The following is a 19,894-nucleotide window of genomic DNA, read 5'->3' on the forward strand; positions in this document are numbered from 1 at the left end:
AAAAAAGAATAGTAGCCCTCCTCAGGAACCACAAAACCCTCACAGACCAACTTCTTCTTCTATGATATAATGGCGGTCCACAAACCAACGTTAAAGGTGCATGGCGCCACCTACTGTGCTGGAGTGTGTCCAATCACGGTTTACACCACTCTAAATCCTCCTACCTAACTCAGTACTTCTGAGAAAATAAAAAAGAGTCCTACTAACTTCTAATAGACCCTCCCCCATCCCCCAAATCCCTTCCACCCCCCACCCCGTCCAACCTCAATGACCCTACACTTCAATCTTTCCCTCTCTTCAACATCCTTAAAACAATATAACAACACATGCTCCACCGTTTCATTGACCATACCCTCCAGACACAAACCATTCATATGCTGCCAACCAGATGTAAGGACCAGTTCAATGTACAATGTCCTAAACACAATCGAGTAAACACCACCTCTTCCTTCCTAATCTGACCTTTGAATCTTGGTCCACCGACCTTTAGAGGACATATAAATGCCGTCCCTTGTGCTCATAGTCCCATCTCTTCTGCCACACATCTATCAAAATGTCTCTGATCTTACATTTGGCCTCACCTCTACCCAGTGGAACATTAATATCAATTATATCTTGTTTCAAAGCTCTTTTAGATAACTGGTCTACAATTTAATTTCCTTCCACACCTGAATGTGCTGGGACCCAGCAGAATCTCACTACTACACCCATTCTCTCAATTCTCCATAATAACATTGATACCTACAACTGTCCAACCAAAACCACTGCCTTGTCTACTAGTATATTCCCAACAGTCATCTAGAACAGTAGCAGTGGGATGCTCAACCTCACAGCCTTGCAACCCAATAAGATAATGACAATTTATTACGCCGTATATCCAAAGGCATCTCACCTGCCTCCACTAGTAAGACACATACAGATGTTGATTTAAATGCACCAATACATATCCTTAAAGCTATATACTGGATTCTGTCCAGCTTCTGAAGACAAGTCTTTGCTGCTGTTCCATAAACTATACACCTGTAATCAATTGTTGTACTGATCAGAGCTCTATAAATATCCATCAACGATTGTCTGTCAGCACCCCATTCATAACCAGAGACCCACACAACCAACTACCACGAAAGTGATGGAATGAGAGAGAGAGAGACATCGTTACAACACTGTACATAGACATAATATAACGTTTCTTCTTCTTTGGAGTTTAACGGTGGTTGGCATCCAATATGTTACATTACCGCTCCCAACTGGACTATAATATAAATCTATTTTACTTTGTGATACAAAATGGGAAAAGGGGAAATTATGATAATACTAAGTAACACCATTCCAACTAACCCTACACTCATTAAAAACCCACTACCCCATTCCACTACTTTGACCCTATCTGCTCCTGCACCATGCCAACTAACCCTACACTCATTAAAAACCCACTACCCCATTCCACTACTTTGACCCTATCTGCTCCTGCACCATGACAACTAACCCTACACTCATTAAAAACCCACCACCCCATTCCACTACTTTGACCCTATCTGCTCCTGCACCATGCCAACTAACCCTACAGTCATTAAAAACCCACTACCCCATTCCACTACTTTGACCCTATCTGCTCCTGCACCATGACAACTAACCCTACACTCATTAAAAACCCACTACCCCATTCCACTACTTTGACCCTATCTGCTCCTGCACCATGCCAACGACCTGGGAGGACGGGACACCACCACTCAACACACCCTGTAACTCTTCTGAAGTCAAATCTCGTATGATCAAATACTTCTCTGGTTCTGAACTCTTCACCACACCTTCTACCTCACTTAACTCTCCCTCATTCATTTCCATTTCACCTCCAGAACTCAGTCTGGCGCACGACTCACTCTGTTTGCACTTGAATTATAACATTTGATATGTCTCTATTCCTTTGAAACTTTTGTGAGTGTAATGTTTACTGTTCATTTCTGATTGTTTATTTCACTTTTGTTTATGGTTTATTTCACTTGCTTTAGCAATGTAAACGTATATTTCCATACCAATAAAGCCCTATGAATTGAATTCAATTGAGAGTGAGAGACAGCTCCATTTTAATGTATCGGGGACATGAGTCAGTCATGGTTACTCATGGTTATGTGATGAGGTAGCCCAGTCAGTTACATGAACCAGTCTATTCTCTGAAAGGGGTCCAGACAGCCTGTTCCCAACAGTGGGGTCAGTGGGATTGGATAAGGACCCCTCTCCCTCTCTCTGATTGGAGGAGAGAAGTGAAATGGTGTGTCTCCTCTGGTCAACAATACTCACCTTGAAAGACTTCACAGCTTTTTGGAGATTCTTCAGCTCCTTCTCTCTCTCCTGGAATCTCTGCTGGACCTTCTGCTGACTCATCCCCAGCTGCCTCTGTGGAGAATCCCTCTTCAATGAGCTATCAAGCTTTATTAGTCCAGTAGATCAATAGTATAGTAATGTGACATAGGACCCATAGAGAGGAAGGTCTACAATCCTGAGGAAGTCCCTTTACAATATGATATTATGTTGCTATGTGAATGATTATAGTTTTTTTGGTAGGCCTACATGTATCAAGGGGTTGAGACTGAACTTTGGACTCATAAAAGGCCATTCAGAATGATAATAATGTTTGACTTTAGAAAATGGTGATACATTTGGAGAATCTTGGTTAACATATCTATATACTCAAGGTTTGTGTTCATATTTGTGGATCCATTTCATTTGAATGATCTCATATTCAAACAGATTTAGTTCCTACTGTATCTTTAATGTATCTTTAATTCTTTGTTTATCAGACAGTCACCAACAAGTTGTTCTGGTCTTACCTGTTTCTCAGTCCTCTCTGCTGCAGCTGACACTGTATCATGGCCTTTATGTTCATTCATTGTACATAGCAGACAGATACACTGCTGATCGGTACGACAGTAAACCTCCAGCAGTTTGTCATGATGAGAGCAGATCTTCTCCTGTAGATGTGCGGTGGCTTTGACCAGCTTGTGCTTCTTCAAAGCAGGAGATTCATAGTGAGATTGGAGGTGAGTCTCACAGTAAGAGGCCAGACACACCAGACAGGACATGAGGGCTTTCTGCTTTCTGGTCCCAGTGCAGACATCACACGCCACATCTCCAGGTCCAGCATAGCACAGAGCAGGAGGGGGAGCAGCCTGGAGTCCTCTCTTCCTCAGTTTCTCCACCAGCTCAGCCAACATGTTATTTTTCCTCAGATTAGGCCTTGGAGTGAAGGTCTCTCTGCACTGAGGACAGCTATAGACCCCTTTCAGAACATCCTGATCCCAGCAGCCCTCAATACAGCTCCTACAGTAACTGTGTCCACAGTGGATGGTGACCGGCTCCTTCAGTAGATCCAGACAGACAGAACAACAGAACTGGTCCTGGTCCAGCAGATCTCCCTGTTGAGCCATTTGGACGGTTGTTCACTCTCACACAGACAGACGACAAAGAGACTCAGATCAGTTTTGTTTCCACAGAAGACAGTTTTTGGGAGGTATGGACTTTCTGGTTCTGCCAGATAGGTGAGTTTAGAGGGAGGGAGTGGTTAGAGGAAGGGAGAAAGAACTGCAGGCAACGTCGAGAAGGAGACACATATTTTAGTTCCTAGGTTAGGACCCTTAATATTAAATAGAGTGGTTAGAATATATAAACGGTAACAGTTTCTATGAAGTACATATTATAATTATTTTAATGACCTTTATAATGCCTTATAATACACGTATGTGTTATAACACTGATTATAAGTGTCTATAATAATTAATACGTGGTTGTAATGAGGAGGGAACTTGATATTGATACAATGTACTGTAGGTGAAATGAATACTGTATGTATTGACTGATCATTGACAATGAGGTAATACTTTACATTACAGGGTGGTTATTACTGTTAGGTCTAGGGTCAGGGTTAGAGGTACTACATTCAGCAGTAACCCTAGACATATCTAGGACTAAAAAGAGAAGACGTTTTACAATCAGAGTTCTTTGTATCTCTTCTTAGTCATACAGATCCCCCACATCTTATAGGTGGACGGGGTTATGGACATATACAATACATTATCTCTGAAACCAGCTGAAATGAAACTGTCTTTCAGCAGGAAAAGCTGCTCTAATAATCCTAATCATGGCTGGGTGTCTTCAGAGACTGAGAGGTAGAGAGACACACTGTCAAGGTGACAGGTATCCTAGTGGTTTAGAGACTGAGAGGTAGAGAGACACACTGTCAAGGTGACAGGTATCCTAGTGGTTTAGAGACTGAGAGGTATAGAGACACACTGTCAAGGTGACAGGTATCCTAGTGGTTTAGAGACTGAGAGGTAGAGAGACACACTGTCAAGGTGACAGGTATAGAGGGATGGGGTTAGAGGAAGGGAAGGAGGGAGTGAGAGAGAGGGAGGGGTTAGAGGAAGGGAAGGAGAGAGAGAAAACTGCAGGCAAAGTTGAGGAGACAAATATTTTAGTTCCCAGGTTAGGACCCTTAATATGGAATAAATGAAATAGAGTGGTTAGAATATATAAAGGGTAACAGTTTCTATGAAGTACATATCTATAATGCTTTTAATGAATGTTGTAATGTCTTAAACTGATATGCTGTGATACTAACTATAAGCGTCCATAATAACTCATACGTGGTTGTAAAACTGTACAATGTGTTCTAGATAATTAGCTACAATGGGGGGAGGGGGACTAGAAATGGATACAATGTACTGTAGGTGAAATGAATACTGGATGTATAGACTGATCATTGAGAATGATGTAACTCTTTACATTACAGTGTGTTTATTGGTGTGTAATTGGTTCTGTTAGTACAGTGGTGTAACAGGTACTGTGATGCCTCATTCTTCCACTGTACCAGCAGCAGTAACCCTAACCAGTAATAAGGCTACTGTCATGGAACGTGGTACAGCAAATATAAAGTAAGGATTTATACATGTCATCTAGGATATACTGTATGTAATGATATGTCTTTGTCTTCTAGATGGTGTTCTATACTGTATGTAATGATATGTCTTCTAGATGGTGTTCTATACTGTATGTAATGATATGTCTCTGTCTTCTAGATGGTGTTCTATACTGTATGTAATGATATGTCTCTGTCTTCTAGATGATGTTCTATACTGTATATAATGATATGTCTCCTAGATGGTGTTCTATACTGTATGTAATGATATGTCTTCTAGATGGTGTTCTATACTGTATGTAATGATATGTCTCCTAGATGGTGTTCTATACTGTATGTAATGACTAGTCTCCTAGATGGTGTTCTATACTGTATATAATGATATGTCTTCTAGATGGTGTTCTATACTGTATGTAATTGTATGTCTCTGTCTTCTAGATGGTGTTCTATACTGTATGTAATGATATGTATTCTAGATGGTGTTATATACTGTATGTGATGATATGTCTCTGTCTTCTAGATGGTGTTCTATACTGTATGTAATGATATGTCTTCTAGATGGTGTTCTATAATGTATGTAATGATATGTCTGTCTTCTAGATGGTGTTCTATACTGTATGTAATGATATGTCTTCTAGATGGTGTTCTATAATGTATGTAATGATATGTCTTCTAGATGGTGTTCTATACTGTATGTAATGATATGTCTTCTAGGTGGTGTTCTATACTGTATGTAATGATATGTCTTCTAGATGGTGTTCTATACTGTATGTAATGATATGTCTTCTAGATGGTGTTCTATACTGTATGTAATGACATGTCTTCTAGATGGTGTTCTATACTGTATGTAATGATATGTCTTCTAGATGGTGTTCTATACTGTATGTAATGACATGTCTTCTAGATGGTGTTCTATACTGTATGTAACGATATGTCTTCTAGATGGTGTTCTATACTGTATGTAATGACATGTCTTCTAGATGGTGTTCTATACTGTATGTAATGATATGTCTTCTAGATGGTGTTCTATACTGTATGTAATGACATGTCTTCTAGATGGTGTTCTATACTGTATGTAATGATATGTCTTCTAGATGGTGTTCTATACTGTATGTAATGATATGTCTCTGTCTTCTAGATGGTGTTCTATACTGTATGTAATGATATGTCTCTGTCTTCTAGATGGTGTTCTATACTGTATGTAATGATATGTCTTCTAGATGGTGTTCTATACTGTATGTAATGACTAGTCTCCTAGATGGTGTTCTATACTGTATATAATGATATGTCTTCTAGATGGTGTTCTATACTGTATGTAATGATATGTCTGTCTTCTAGATGGTGTTCTATACTGTATGTAATGATATGTCTTCTAGATGGTGTTCTATACTGTATGTAATGATATGTCTTCTAGATGGTGTTCTATAATGTATGTAATGATATGTCTTCTAGATGGTGTTCTATACTGTATGTAATGATATGTCTTCTAGATGGTGTTCTATACTGTATGTAATGATATGTCTTCTAGATGGTGTTCTAAACTGTATGTAATGATTTGTCTTCTAGATGGTTTTCTATACTGTATGTAATGATATGTCTTCTAGATGGTGTTCTATACTGTATGTAATGATATGTCTATGTCTTCTAGATGGTGTTCTATACTGTATGTAATGATATGTCTCTTTCTTCTAGATGGTGTTCTATACTGTATGTAATGATATGTCTTCTAGATGGTGTTCTATACTGTATGTAATGATATGTCTCTGTCTTCTAGGTGGTGTTCTTTACTGTATGTAATGATATGTCTTCTAGGTGGTGTTCTATACTGTATGTAATGATATGTCTATGTCTTCTAGGTGGTGTTCTATACTGTATGTAATGATATGTCTCTGTCTTCTAGATGGTGTTCTATACTGTATGTAATGATATGTCTTCTAGATGGTGTTCTATACTGTATGTAATGATATGTCTTCTAGATGGTGTTCTATACTGTATGTAATGATATGTCTTCTAGATGGTGTTCTATACTGTATATAATGATATGTCTCTGTCTTCTAGATGGTGTTCTATACTGTATGTAATGATATGTCTTCTAGATGGTGTTCTATACTGTATGTAATGATATGTCTCTGTCTTCTAGATGGTGTTCTATACTGTATGTAATGACTAGTCTCCTAGATGGTGTTCTATACTGTATATAATGATATGTCTTCTAGATGGTGTTCTATACTGTATGTAATTATATGTCTCTGTCTTCTAGATGGTGTTCTATACTGTATGAAATGATATGTATCTGTCTTCTAGATGGTTTTCTATACTGTATGTAATGATATGTCTTCTAGATGGTGTTCTATACTGTATGTAATGATATGTCTTCTAGATGGTGTTCTATACTGTATGTAATGATATGTCTTCTAGATGGTGTTCTATACTGTATGTAATGATATGTCTCTGTCTTCTAGATGGTGTTCTATACTGTATGTAATGATATGTCTCTGTCTTCTAGATGGTGTTCTATTCTGTATGTAATGATATGTCTTCTAGATGGTGTTCTATACTGTATGTAATGATATGTCTCTGTCTTCTAGATGGTGTTCTATTCTGTATGTAATGATATGTCTTCTAGATGGTGTTCTATACTGTATGTAATGATATGTCTCTGTCTTCTAGATGGTGTTCTATACTGTATGTAATGATATGTCTCTGTCTTCTAGATGGTGTTCTATACTGTATGTAATGATATGTCTTCTAGAATGTGTTCTATACTGTATGTAATGATATGTCTTCTAGATGGTGTTCTATACTGTATGTAATGATATGTCTTCTAGATGGTGTTCTATACTGTATGTGATGATATGTCTCTGTCTTCTAGATGGTGTTCTATACTGTATGTAATGATATGTCTTCTAGATGGTGTTCTATACTGTATGTAATGATATGTCTCTGTCTTCTAGATGGTGTTCTATACTGTATGTAATGATATGTCTTCTAGATGGTGTTCTATACTGTATGTGATGATATGTCTCTGAGCTTTGGGAACGGAAAGGCACTGGAGCAACGAACCGCCCTTGCTGTCTCTGCCTGGCCGGTTCCCCTCTCTCCACTGGGCTTCTAACCCTATTTCAGGGGCGGAGTCACTGGCTTACTAGTGCTCTTCCATGCCGTCCCTGGGAGGGATGTGACACTTGAGTGGGTTGAGTCACTAACGTGGACTTCCTGTCCGTGTTGATGCCCCTCCTTGGGTTGTGCTGTGGGGGAGATCTTTGTGGGCTATACTCTGCCTTGTCTCAGGGTGGTAATTTTGTGGTTGAAGATATCCCTCTAGTGGTGTGGGGCTGTGCTTTGGCAAAGTGGGTGGGGTTATATCCTTCGTGTTTGGCCCTTTCCGGGGGTATCATCGGATGGGGTCACAGTGTCTCCTGACCCCTCCTGTCTCAGCCTCCAGTATTTATGCTGCAGTAGTTTATGTGTCAGGGGGCTAGGGTCAGTCTGTTATATCTGGAGTATTTCCCCTGTCTTATCCGGTGTCCTGTGTGAATTCAAGTATGCTCTCTCTCTCTCGGAGGACCTGTGCCCTAGATCCATGCCTCAGGACTACCTGGCATGATGACTCCTTGCTGTCCCCAGTCCACCTGGCCATGCTGCTGCTCCAATTTCAATTGTTCTGCCTGCGGCTATGGAACCCTGACCTGTTCACCGGACGTGCTACCTGTCCCAGACCTGCTGCTTTCAACTCTCTAGAGACAGCAGGAGCGGTAGAGATACTCTTTATGATTGGCTATGAAAAGCCAACTGACATTTACTCCTGAGGTGCTGACTTGCTACACCCTCGACAACTATCTACAAGATCCAGGGAAAAAGGATCTTGTTTTCAAGTAAAATAACAAACTGTTTAGATCCCAGGACAAATGACCTAGCAACAGCAAGCTAGCGAGCTAAATAGGACAAATGAGCTAGCAACAGCAATCTAGCTAGCTAAATAGGACAAATGAGTTAGCAACGGCAAGCTAGCGAGCTAAATAGGACAAATGAGCTAGCAACAGCAAGCTAAATAGGACAAATGAGCTAGCAACAGCAAGCTAGCGAGCTAAATAGGACAAATGAGCTAGCAACGGCAAGCTAGCGAGCTAAATAGGAAAAATGAGCTAGCAACAGCAAGCTAGCTAGCTAAATATCCATGAACGTTTCATGTGTTTCCACCTGTTCTCAAATTAATATATTTGGTTTAGAGTTTTGATATTTCAGCCTGCATGTCCTGATCATGTCTGTTGTGGATGGACAAAATCAACATCCCGGTGTAGACAGCATGTTAGGCATACGGTTATTAGTGTCGTTGAAAATCACGTTTTAAGAAGATAAATTGTATAATTAGGCGATCACTTTGTGGCTGTGGTAACTAGTGACGACCCAGCTCAGCTGATGCTGCCAGTGAATCTGTGGTGCTGTCACTAAATCACTGAAGCTGGAGACTCATATCTCCCTCACTAACTTGAAGCATCAGCTATCAGAGCAGCTTACAGATAATTGCACCTGTACATAGCCCATCTGTAAATAGCCCATAAATAGTCTACTCTGCCCACCAGGCCAAGCTCCAGGAGAGAGAGGAGGACCAGGAGAAATGGGGAGAGGTGCTGAAACGTTTAGCTAATGTTACAGTCAACGAACTGCGTAGACCGGAAGCCATCACAACATTTACTTAGATTTGAATACAGACTGTTCATTAGCCTGGTCCCAGATCTGTTTGTGCTGTATTGCAAAATACCATAGGAGTTGGCAAGACAACACAAACTAACCTGGGACCAGGCTAACTATTCATCAGTTTAAGGGACCAGGCTAACTATTCATCAGTTTAAGGTACCAGATTAACTATTCACCAATTTAAGGGACCAGATTAACTATTCATCAGTTTAAGGGACCAGATTAACTATTCATCGGTTTAAGGTGAAGAATAAATACACAATCAAGTTCAAGATCAAAATTCTCTTTTTTAATACACTATAAAAAGTTTATAAAAAGTAACAATTTAGCACCAGAAACAGAGGTATATAAAACATCTGAAACACAAGATATATCTTTGAAACACTGTAGAAAAGTGATCAATGTTGAGAGACATATTTCAAACATCTGTGGATGTTATGTTGTGTGGAGTCAAAGTCACGATTGTCCCTGTTTATAACAATAGGAATGGAACATTTTCAATAAAACACATGATTTGAACAAGAAAAAGGTAACAGATGACAAATGCAGACAGGTAACTGACTAAACAAAAGGAAACACGAGTAAATGAGGGATACAAAGAATATTGAAAGTAGGTGTTTCCACATAGGTGTGGTTCCTGAGTTAATTAACAAATTAATGGCCAATCATAGTATCACACCTCATGTAGCCTAGCCCATAGTCCTATATGTTTTAATAAGGTTAGTATCACACCTCATGTAGCCTAGCCCATAGTCCTATATGTTTCAATAAGGTTAGTATCACACCTCATGTAGCCTAGCCCATAGTCCTATATGTTTTAATAAGGTTAATATCACACCTCATGTAGCCTAGCCCATAGTCCTATATGTTTTAATATGGTTAGTATCACACCTCATGTAGCCTAGCCCATAGTCCTATATGTTTTAATAAGGTTAGTATCACACCTCATGTAGCCTAGCCCATAGTCCTATATGTTTTAATAAGGTTAGTATCACACCTCATGTAGCCTAGCCCATAGTCCTATATGTTTTAATAAGGTTAGTATCACACCTCATGTAGCCTAGCCCATAGTCCTATATGTTTTAATAAGGTTAGTATCACACCTCATGTAGCCTAGCCCATAGTCCTATATGTTTTAATAAGGTTAGTATCACACCTCATGTAGCCTAGCCCATAGTCCTATATGTTTTAATAAGGTTAGTATCACACGTCATGTAGCCTAGTCCATAGTCCTATATGTTTTAATAAGGTTAGTATCACAGCTCATGTAGCCTAGTCCTATATGTTTTAATAAGGTTAGTATCACACCTCATGTAGCCTAGCCCATAGTCCTATATGTTTTAATAAGGTTAGTATCACACCTCATGTAGCCTAGCCCATAGTCCTTTATGTTTTAATAAGGTTAGTATCACACCTCATGTAGTCTAGCCCATAGTCCTATATGTTTTAATAAGGTTAGTATCACACATCATGTAGCCTAGTCCATAGTCCTATATGTTTTAATAAGGTTAGTATCACACCTCATGTAGCCTAGTCCTATATGTTTTAATAAGGTTAGTATCACACCTCATGTAGCCTAGCCCGTAGCCCTATATGTTTTGATAAGGTCTGTACCAAAGTGGCCAAATAACTCCTTCAAATGAAGCACATGAATCCTCTTTATAACCGGTGTAGAGTCTCAGACCCCCATTGTTAGGGCGGAGACATGAGCATCTCATCATTATTTACAGATCTCTGGTTTCAGCTTCTTGTGAAATGGAAAGGAAAGTTAGCTCGTTCACAGGGCACAGTTAGGATGCTGGATTGTCCTAAAGTAACGTGATGTTTCACCAACATTATACAATTACTCTTGTCTAAATAACATTATAAAAATACTTCACCAGGGAGCATCTTAGCCACAGAGGAATATTCACTTCATTAAAATAAATGCTGTGGATTGTTTCAAATCCCCCCAGTGTGTTTGTGAAGCCTGCGATTTGGGTAGTGGGCATGGCAGTAGGTGTAGTTGATTGAGTTTCGACTGTCAGTGAAAATCGCCTTAAACATGTGTGAAGATAATGTGTCATGAGTATAATTTAACATTTTGCATCAAGAAGAAGGGGAGGTGGGTGAAGTTATGGTGTGTCTCTCTCCAGAAGGCATTCAGATGTAGGAAAGTGCCCATTTGGCAATGTCTGATTTCTGATTGTCTTAACTCACCATGTACACCACTGGCCTCACAAGTCAACAAAGTCTGTTTTTACATCCATTGCAAATGATACCAGCCCGCTGGACAACAGCGCAACAGGCAGTTCTGGGAAACAGATGAACATTTCTGAGAAGTCACACCGCTAACGTTGTCTTGACATACAGTACCAGTTAAAAGTTTGAACACACCTTCTCATTCAAGGGTTTTTCTTTATTTCTACATTGTAGAATAATAGTGAAGACATCAACTTTGAAATAACATATAATCACCTATTAACCAACAAAACAAAAGTGTTTGAAAAATAAAAAACATATTTTGATTTGTTTAAGTAGCCACCCTTTTCTCTGATGATGCTCTGCAGGATCTATTAGATGTACCTATATAACTATATCATAGCTTAATAATAGGAGCATAGAGATGGTGAAGAGCTCTCTGCTTTAAGGAATAAAGAAGGCATATTGCTGTGCACATATGGAGGAGTGAAACTATAGTTTCACCCAGGGGCGCCGTCATGGATTTGGGGCCCCATGTAAAGATATGACATTGGGCCCCACCACCACACCAACCCTGCACAACTGCTGTAACCACACACCTCCAGAACACAATCCACCCATTCAAAGATTTAAATAACTCTACCTTTGCAGGCTTGCAACTCTTGTAGTCCAATATTTACTGGAGGATATTTCCTGACAGTGAGCTGTGAAGGTATAACACAGGCAACATTCTGCATACACTGGAATTCACTATTTGATGAAATGTGCTAAAAGGCATCTTTTACAGTCTAAATGTCATTTTAATGGGAAAATTCTTGAATGGAAAATTCTCTTAACATTAATGAATAACTTAAAATAAATACAACTTAAATATACATTATAACCTCTTTAATTAAAATAAATGAACTTTATCATCTATAGAATGATAACAAAATAATAAAATCAGCAGCAGATATTTTAACTAAGTATACATACCAACGAGACAATAAGCAGCTGTACAAGTGGAAATGGAAAACATGGAAATGAAAAGGCCTGATGGTGGCGCTAGAGGAAAGGTCAAGAGGTCACCAAGTCAACAGGTTTCTTCCACTTGGGGTCTTGATTGTGAACAACATATTTTAAGACAATCCAGCCATTACTTTGAGATATATCTTGTTCTCTGCCTGTGGGCCTCATGTGTGTAGTGATCCAATATCCATAGCCCTGCCATTTAACAGTTATCACTGGCCCTTGCTCAGCCTTACTCACCAAGAGCCCAGCTTTCTTGCTAGCAAAGTCACTGATCAGCTTGTTTTTCAGCATCCTCACAATGTCTTTCTGTGCACCTTCTCTCATTTGCTCCATCCTCATTGGTTCTGCCAGAACTGTCTTTCACCTCTTCCTCCACACCCTGACAAAACTGTATCACTTGAAGAGATTCCTGGCTCTGAAGAGTACATGACTCATATGATAATATATCCTATAATATAATACTATTTGTAATAACAACCAAAATGTCAGTTACTACCATTCTGTTGACTTAGATTAACTGAATGCACCACGGAAAAAATTAAACAGCACTGAATCCTGCAGAATATTGACCCAAATTACCTGCAGTAGCGTATCACCACCACTAGATGTCAGTAAACAACCATATTTCAGTCTGCATCAAAGCCATGGAGACATTTGAATTTTATTTGATTTCACCTTTATTTAACCAGGTAGGCTAGTTGAGAACAAGTTCTCATTTACAAATGCAACCTGGCCGAGATAAAGCAAAGCAGTGCGACAAACACAGAGTTACATATGGAATTAACAAGCGTACAGTCAATAACACAATAGAAAAAAAAGAAAGTCTATATAGTGTGTGCAAATGGCGTGAGAAGGTAAGGCAATAAATAGGCCATAGTAGCGAAGTAATTACAATTTAGCAGATTAACACTGGAATGATAGATGAGCAGATGATGATGAGCAGATGAAGGTGTGTAAGTAGTGATACTGGTGTGCAAAAGAGCAGCAAAGTAAATAAAACAATATCAGGATTAGGTAGGTAGATTGGGTGGGCTATTTACAGATGGGCTACGTACAGCTGCAGCGATCGGTAAGCTGATGTTTAAAGTTAGTGAGGGAAATATAAGTCTCCAGCTTCAGCGATTTTTGCAGAATATTGACCCAAATTACCTGCAGTAGCGTATCACCACCACTAGATGTCAGTAAACGACCATATTTCAGTCTGCATCAAAGCCATGGAGACATACCTTGGACATATGACTTGAAGGTATAATTTTAACATTGGCTGTCACTTATACAGACTGAGTCATTCAATGCTTCAAACTGTCCAGCATCCAAGACTACAGGCTGTTTCTGTTTCATATAATGATCATTACGTGGAAAAATAATTACAGTGTTTGAATTATTATCATTGAAAAGGACTTAATCTTTAATACTTTTCATAATAATAAAATAAATTCTCACAGACCCCCTGCAATTATGCCAACTGACATGTCATTCAACACAATGCTGCTCACCTTCTTCAGTTGGGAGTAGGGCTGGTTCAGGGGTATGGGGAGACAGGGCTGGTTCAGGGGGATGGGGAGACAGGGCTGGTTCAGGGGGATGGGGAGACAGGGCTGGTTCAGGGGGATGGGGAGACAGGGCTGGTTCAGGGGTATGGGGAGACAGGGCTGGTTCAGGGGTATGGGGAGACAGGGCTGGTTCAGGGGTATGGGGAGACAGGGCTGGTTCAGGGGTATGGGGAGACAGGGCTGGTTCAGGGGTATGGGGAGACAGGGCTGGTTCAGGGGTATGGGGAGACAGGACTGGTTCAGGGGTATGGGGAGACAGGACTGGTTCAGGGGTATGGGGAGACAGGACTGGTTCAGGGGTATGGGGAGACAGTGCTGGTGATCCTGAAGCTGCATCTGTTGGGCCAATTCACTGCTAGCAAGTACCGTTCGTGCCTGGTTTGGGGGCAGGACCAAATAGAGGGGGGCTCTCTGGATGTTTACTTGTTGCCAAAAAACAGAAAATGAAAAGAAACCGTTAGTCTTATTAGTACATTGTAAATAAAATATTATAGTAATGATAGGTAAGTAAAAATATAAGTCTATATTAAATTATTAACCTAATGTTCTAATCATTTTAGGCCTCTGTCACAGAACCTTATAATCCTCCAACCCCCCTCCCCTAGTTCCCAAACCGGCCGTGCGCAAATTGATTGTGTCCCCCCACACCAAACGCGATCACGACACGCAGGTTAAAATATAAAAACAAACTCTGAACCAACTACATTAATTTGGGGATAGGTCGAAAAGCATTAAACATTTATGGCAATTTAGCTAGCTAGCTTGCTGTTGCTAATTTGTCCTGGGATATAAACGTTGAGTTGTTATTTTACCTGAAATGCACAAGGTCCTCTACTTCGACAATTAAGCCACACATAAAACAGTCAACCAAATCGTTTCTGATCATCTCTCCTCCTTCCAGGCTTTTTCTTCTTTGGACTTTATATGGCGATTGGCAACTAACTTTCATAAGGTGTATTACCACCACCGACCTCTGTTTGTCTTCCAGTCACCCGAGTAAGTATAACCAATGAGGAGATGGCACGTGGGTATCAGCTAACAAGTTCACATTAACACGGTAACATGTAAGCCGATACAACAGAGCACAAGTACTCACAAGACCAACGGACTTGGTAACAATAACCGACAAGGACAATGGGGAACAGAGGGCACATATATGGGAACCAGGTGTGCGTAATGAGAGAAGACAGTCCTATATACACATACTAATCAGGGGGAATGGGAACCAGGTGTGCGTAATGAGAGAAGACAGTCATTTATACACATACTAATCAGGGGGAATGGGAACCAGGTGTGCGTAATGAGAGAAGACAGTCCTATATACACATACTAATCAGGGGGAATGGGAACCAGGTGTGCGTAATGAGAGAAGACAGTCCGGGGTTGGTGGTAATGATCCAGTTCAGTGATGCCACGAAGACCGGTGACGTAGACCTCCGGAGCTGGTGAACTGAATGAGCAGCAGTACCGGGGGAATCCGTGACACTCCTGGCTATCTGTAAATAAAAAATCAAATAAAAATGGTGCCATCTGGTTTGCTTAAAGGAAGCCTTCAACACTGCATCCCTTCATCCAGTCATAGTAAACAACCTGTCTGTCTGTCTGGTTGTTGTTGCTGTCAGTATTAAAAATACTTACAACTCTATGTACAAGGACGACTTTAACTTCTCTGTGCTATGGATCCCTTGTTGCTATTAGTATTAACCTCTCTTGGGCACGTGAGACGGTAGCGTCCCACCTCTTCAACAGCCAGTGAAACTGCTGGGCACCAAATTCAAATACTGAAATACTCATAAAAATTCAGAAAACAAAACATATTTTACATAGGTTTAAAGATTAACTTCTTGCGAATCCACCACGGTGTCATATTTAAAAAATGCTTTACGGCGAAAGCATACCTTACGATTATTTGAGAACATAGCCCACTAGACAAATCATTACAAACAGAAACCAGCCAAGTAGAAGAGTTACACAATTTAGAAATAGAGATAAAATTAATCCCTTACCTTTAATGATCTTCATATGGTTGCACTCAGCAGACATTCATTTACTCAGTAAATGTTCCTCTTGTTCGATAAAGTCTCTTAATACCCAAAAACTTCCGTTTTGTTTGCACGTTTTCTTCAGTAATCCACAGGCTCAAACGCAGTCAAAACAGGAAGACAAAAAAAGACAAATTGTATCCGTAGAGTTCATAGAAACATGTCAAATGATGTTTATATTCAAACCTCAGGTTGTTTTTAGCCTAAATAATCGATACTATTTCAACCGGACAATAACATAATAAAATGTAAACAAGAAACGCACTCTCTCGGTTGTGCGCAATAAAAAGCTCCGTGAAACTTTAGGGTCCACTCATTCAGACTGCTCTTACTTCCTAATTTTTCAGAATACAAGACTGAAACACTTTCTAAAGACTGTTGACATCTAGTGGAAGGCATAGAAACTGCAAGTTGAGTCCTAAGTCAAGGGATACTGTAATGGCATTGAATAGAAAACTACAAACCAAAAAAAAGAATACTTCCTGAATGGATTTCTCTCAGGTTTTCGCCTGCCAAATCAGTTCTGTTAAACTCACAGACACTATTTTAACAGTTTTAGAAACGTTAGAGTGTTTTCTATCCAGATCCACCAGTTATATGCATATCATATCTTCTGGGCCCGAGAAACAGGCCTTTTAATTTGGGCATGCATTTCATCCAAAATTCCGAATGCTGCCCCCTACCCTAGAGAAGTTAAAAAGCCTTACCACTCTATGCAAATGACTACATTAAACAATAAAACATGCATTAACATTTACTTAAAGAACAGTGCAGATGCAAAGTTTAAGACACCAAGAGGGTGTCCTGCAGGTTAACAAGACACCACTGAATCCTCTGGTCTTCTAGAACCAAGAGGGTGGCCTGCAGGTAAACAAGACACCACTGAATCCTCTGGTCTTCTAGAACCAAGAGGGTGGCCTGCAGGTTAACAAGACACCACTGAATCCTCTGGTCTTCTAGAACCAAGAGGGTGGCCTGCAGGTAAACAAGACACCACTGAATCCTCTGGTCTTCTAGAACCAAGAGGGTGGCCTGCAGGTAAACAGGACACAACTGAATCCTCTGGTCTTCTAGAACCAAGAGGGTGTCCTGCAGGTAAACAAGACACCACTGAATCCTCTGGTCTTCTAGAACCAAGAGGGTGACCTGCAGGTAACAATTACAGAGACAGTAATTCCCCTGAACATCTTCCTCTTCCTCATCTGGTTTCTTGAACAGCCCTTCACTCCTCCCCTCTTCCTCCCCTCCTCCATTTTCATTCTATTCTATCAGCCACACCACTAGCTCACCTCCACACAATACATTTACAAGTTAAAGACACACCTTGGAATAAATAACAAAGGAAAACTATTACTAGATGAAGTTTAGTGTTTTTTATTATTTCCCATCACCATAAATCATATTTAATCACTGAACAGTAGCAGACCTAACTTCATCTGTTCCTGACTCTGGATAGTGGATTAAAAAGACCATCAATCTCCAATGATATTAAAGTACTATTCTGAACATTACTGATATACTGAGTGGCAAGTCAAGATATCTGCTGGTTTTATTGTTTGGTCAATAGCACCACCTGCTGGACAGGTTTAATGTTGCTGGACTGAGCAGTATGGGAGGATGAAAGATGACACATTTAGGGACGGTTTCCTGGACATCTACATTGAACATACTTTTTAGTCCAGGACGAGGATTAATCTGTGTCTGGGAAACCAGTCCATATAGTTTAGTAGAAAGTAAGTGATACCAGCTTGTAGTGGGCTGACTAGTCCTGAATTGTCCTTTAGTTCCTGGACCATTTTCCATGCAGCTCCAGGTGACAGAGAACACATCAATTAGGACCAACAAGCTGATCAATGATACTGAGGAGAATTACATAGAGACAGAGAACCAACTGAGAAAACATATCAATGGTTCTGAATGACAACCAATATACATCAACACCAGACATCATGATTCATGGAAATGTACAAGATTAAAACATTGCAATTACAAAAATATGAAAACATTACATTTTAATCTCTTAAATCAGTTAAATCATTGTAGATAAAACATATAAAACAAAATCATTGAACATAAAACAGAATTAAACCATCACATCTGTGGACCATCACCACCAGCATGACTAGTATCTATGTGGACCCTACTACAGTTTAACCAGCTCAGCTATAGACTACACCAGCATGACTAGTATCTATGTGGACCCTACCACAGTTTAACCAGCTCAGCTATAGACTACACCAGCATGACTAGTATCTATGTGGACCCTACTACAGTTTAACCAGCTCAGCTATAGACTACACCAGCATGACTAGTATCTATGTGGACCCTACTACAGTTTAACCAGCTCAGCTATAGACTACACCAGCATGACTAGTATCTATGTGGACCCTACTACAGTTTAACCAGCTCAGCTATAGACTACACCAGCATGACTAGTATCTATGTGGACCCTACTACAGTTTAACCAGCTCAGCTATAGACTACACCAGCATGACTAGTATCTATGTGGACCCTACTACAGTTTAACCAGCTCAGCTATAGACTACACCAGCATGACTAGTATCTATGTGGACCCTACTACAGTTTAACCAGCTCAGCTATAGACTACACCAGCATGACTAGTATCTATGTGGACCCTACTACAGTTTAACCAGCTCAGCTATAGACTACACCAGCATGACTAGTATCTATGTGGACCCTACTACAGTTTAACCAGCTCAGCTATAGACTACACCAGCATGACTAGTATCTATGTGGACCCTACCACAGTTTAACCAGCTCAGCTATAGACTACACCAGCATGACTAGTATCTATGTGGACCCTACTACAGTTTAACCAGCTCAGCTATAGACTACACCAGCATGACTAGTATCTATGTGGACCCTACTACAGTTTAACCAGCTCAGCTATAGACTACACCAGCATGACTAGTATCTATGTGGACCCTACTACAGTTTAACCAGCTCAGCTATAGACTACACCAGCATGACTAGTATCTATGTGGACCCTACTACAGTTTAACCAGCTCAGCTATAGACTACACCAGCATGACTAGTATCTATGTGGACCCTACCACAGTTTAACCAGCTCAGCTATAGACTACACCAGCATGACTAGTATCTATGTGGACCCTACTACAGTTTAACCAGCTCAGCTATAGACTACACCAGCATGACTAGTATCTATGTGGACCCTACTACAGTTTAACCAGCTCAGCTATAGACTACACCAGCATGACTAGTATCTATGTGGACCCTACTACAGTTTAACCAGCTCAGCTATAGACTACACCAGCATGACTAGTATCTATGTGGACCCTACTACAGTTTAACCAGCTCAGCTATAGACTACACCAGCATGACTAGTATCTATGTGGACCCTACTACAGTTTAACCAGCTCAGCTATAGACTACACCAGCATGACTAGTATCTATGTGGACCCTACTACAGTTTAACCAGCTCAGCTATAGACTACACCAGCATGACTAGTATCTAT

At 40.1% G+C, this 19,894-nt stretch overlaps 2 protein-coding genes across 2 annotated transcripts in view; one reads left to right on the plus strand and one right to left on the minus strand.

Moving 5' to 3' along the window:
- Window positions 1-3,469, minus strand: part of LOC120041009 (tripartite motif-containing protein 16-like) — a 7,079-nt gene extending 3,610 nt beyond the window's left edge. The window contains exons 1-2 of the mRNA XM_038985977.1: window positions 2,829-3,469; window positions 2,299-2,394 (exon numbers count right to left, since the gene is read on the minus strand). Of these exons, the coding sequence (XP_038841905.1) occupies window positions 2,299-2,394; window positions 2,829-3,425 (693 nt within the window). The 5' untranslated portion in view covers window positions 3,426-3,469. The remainder of the gene's footprint in view (window positions 1-2,298; window positions 2,395-2,828) is intronic.
- LOC120041005 overlaps window positions 1-19,894 on the plus strand; it is a 220,468-nt gene that overhangs the window by 184,822 nt on the left and 15,752 nt on the right. The window lies entirely within an intron of this gene.

The sequence above is a fragment of the Salvelinus namaycush genome, unplaced genomic scaffold (assembly GCF_016432855.1).
Source record: "Salvelinus namaycush isolate Seneca unplaced genomic scaffold, SaNama_1.0 Scaffold4, whole genome shotgun sequence".
Taxonomy (NCBI): Eukaryota; Metazoa; Chordata; class Actinopteri; order Salmoniformes; family Salmonidae; genus Salvelinus; species Salvelinus namaycush.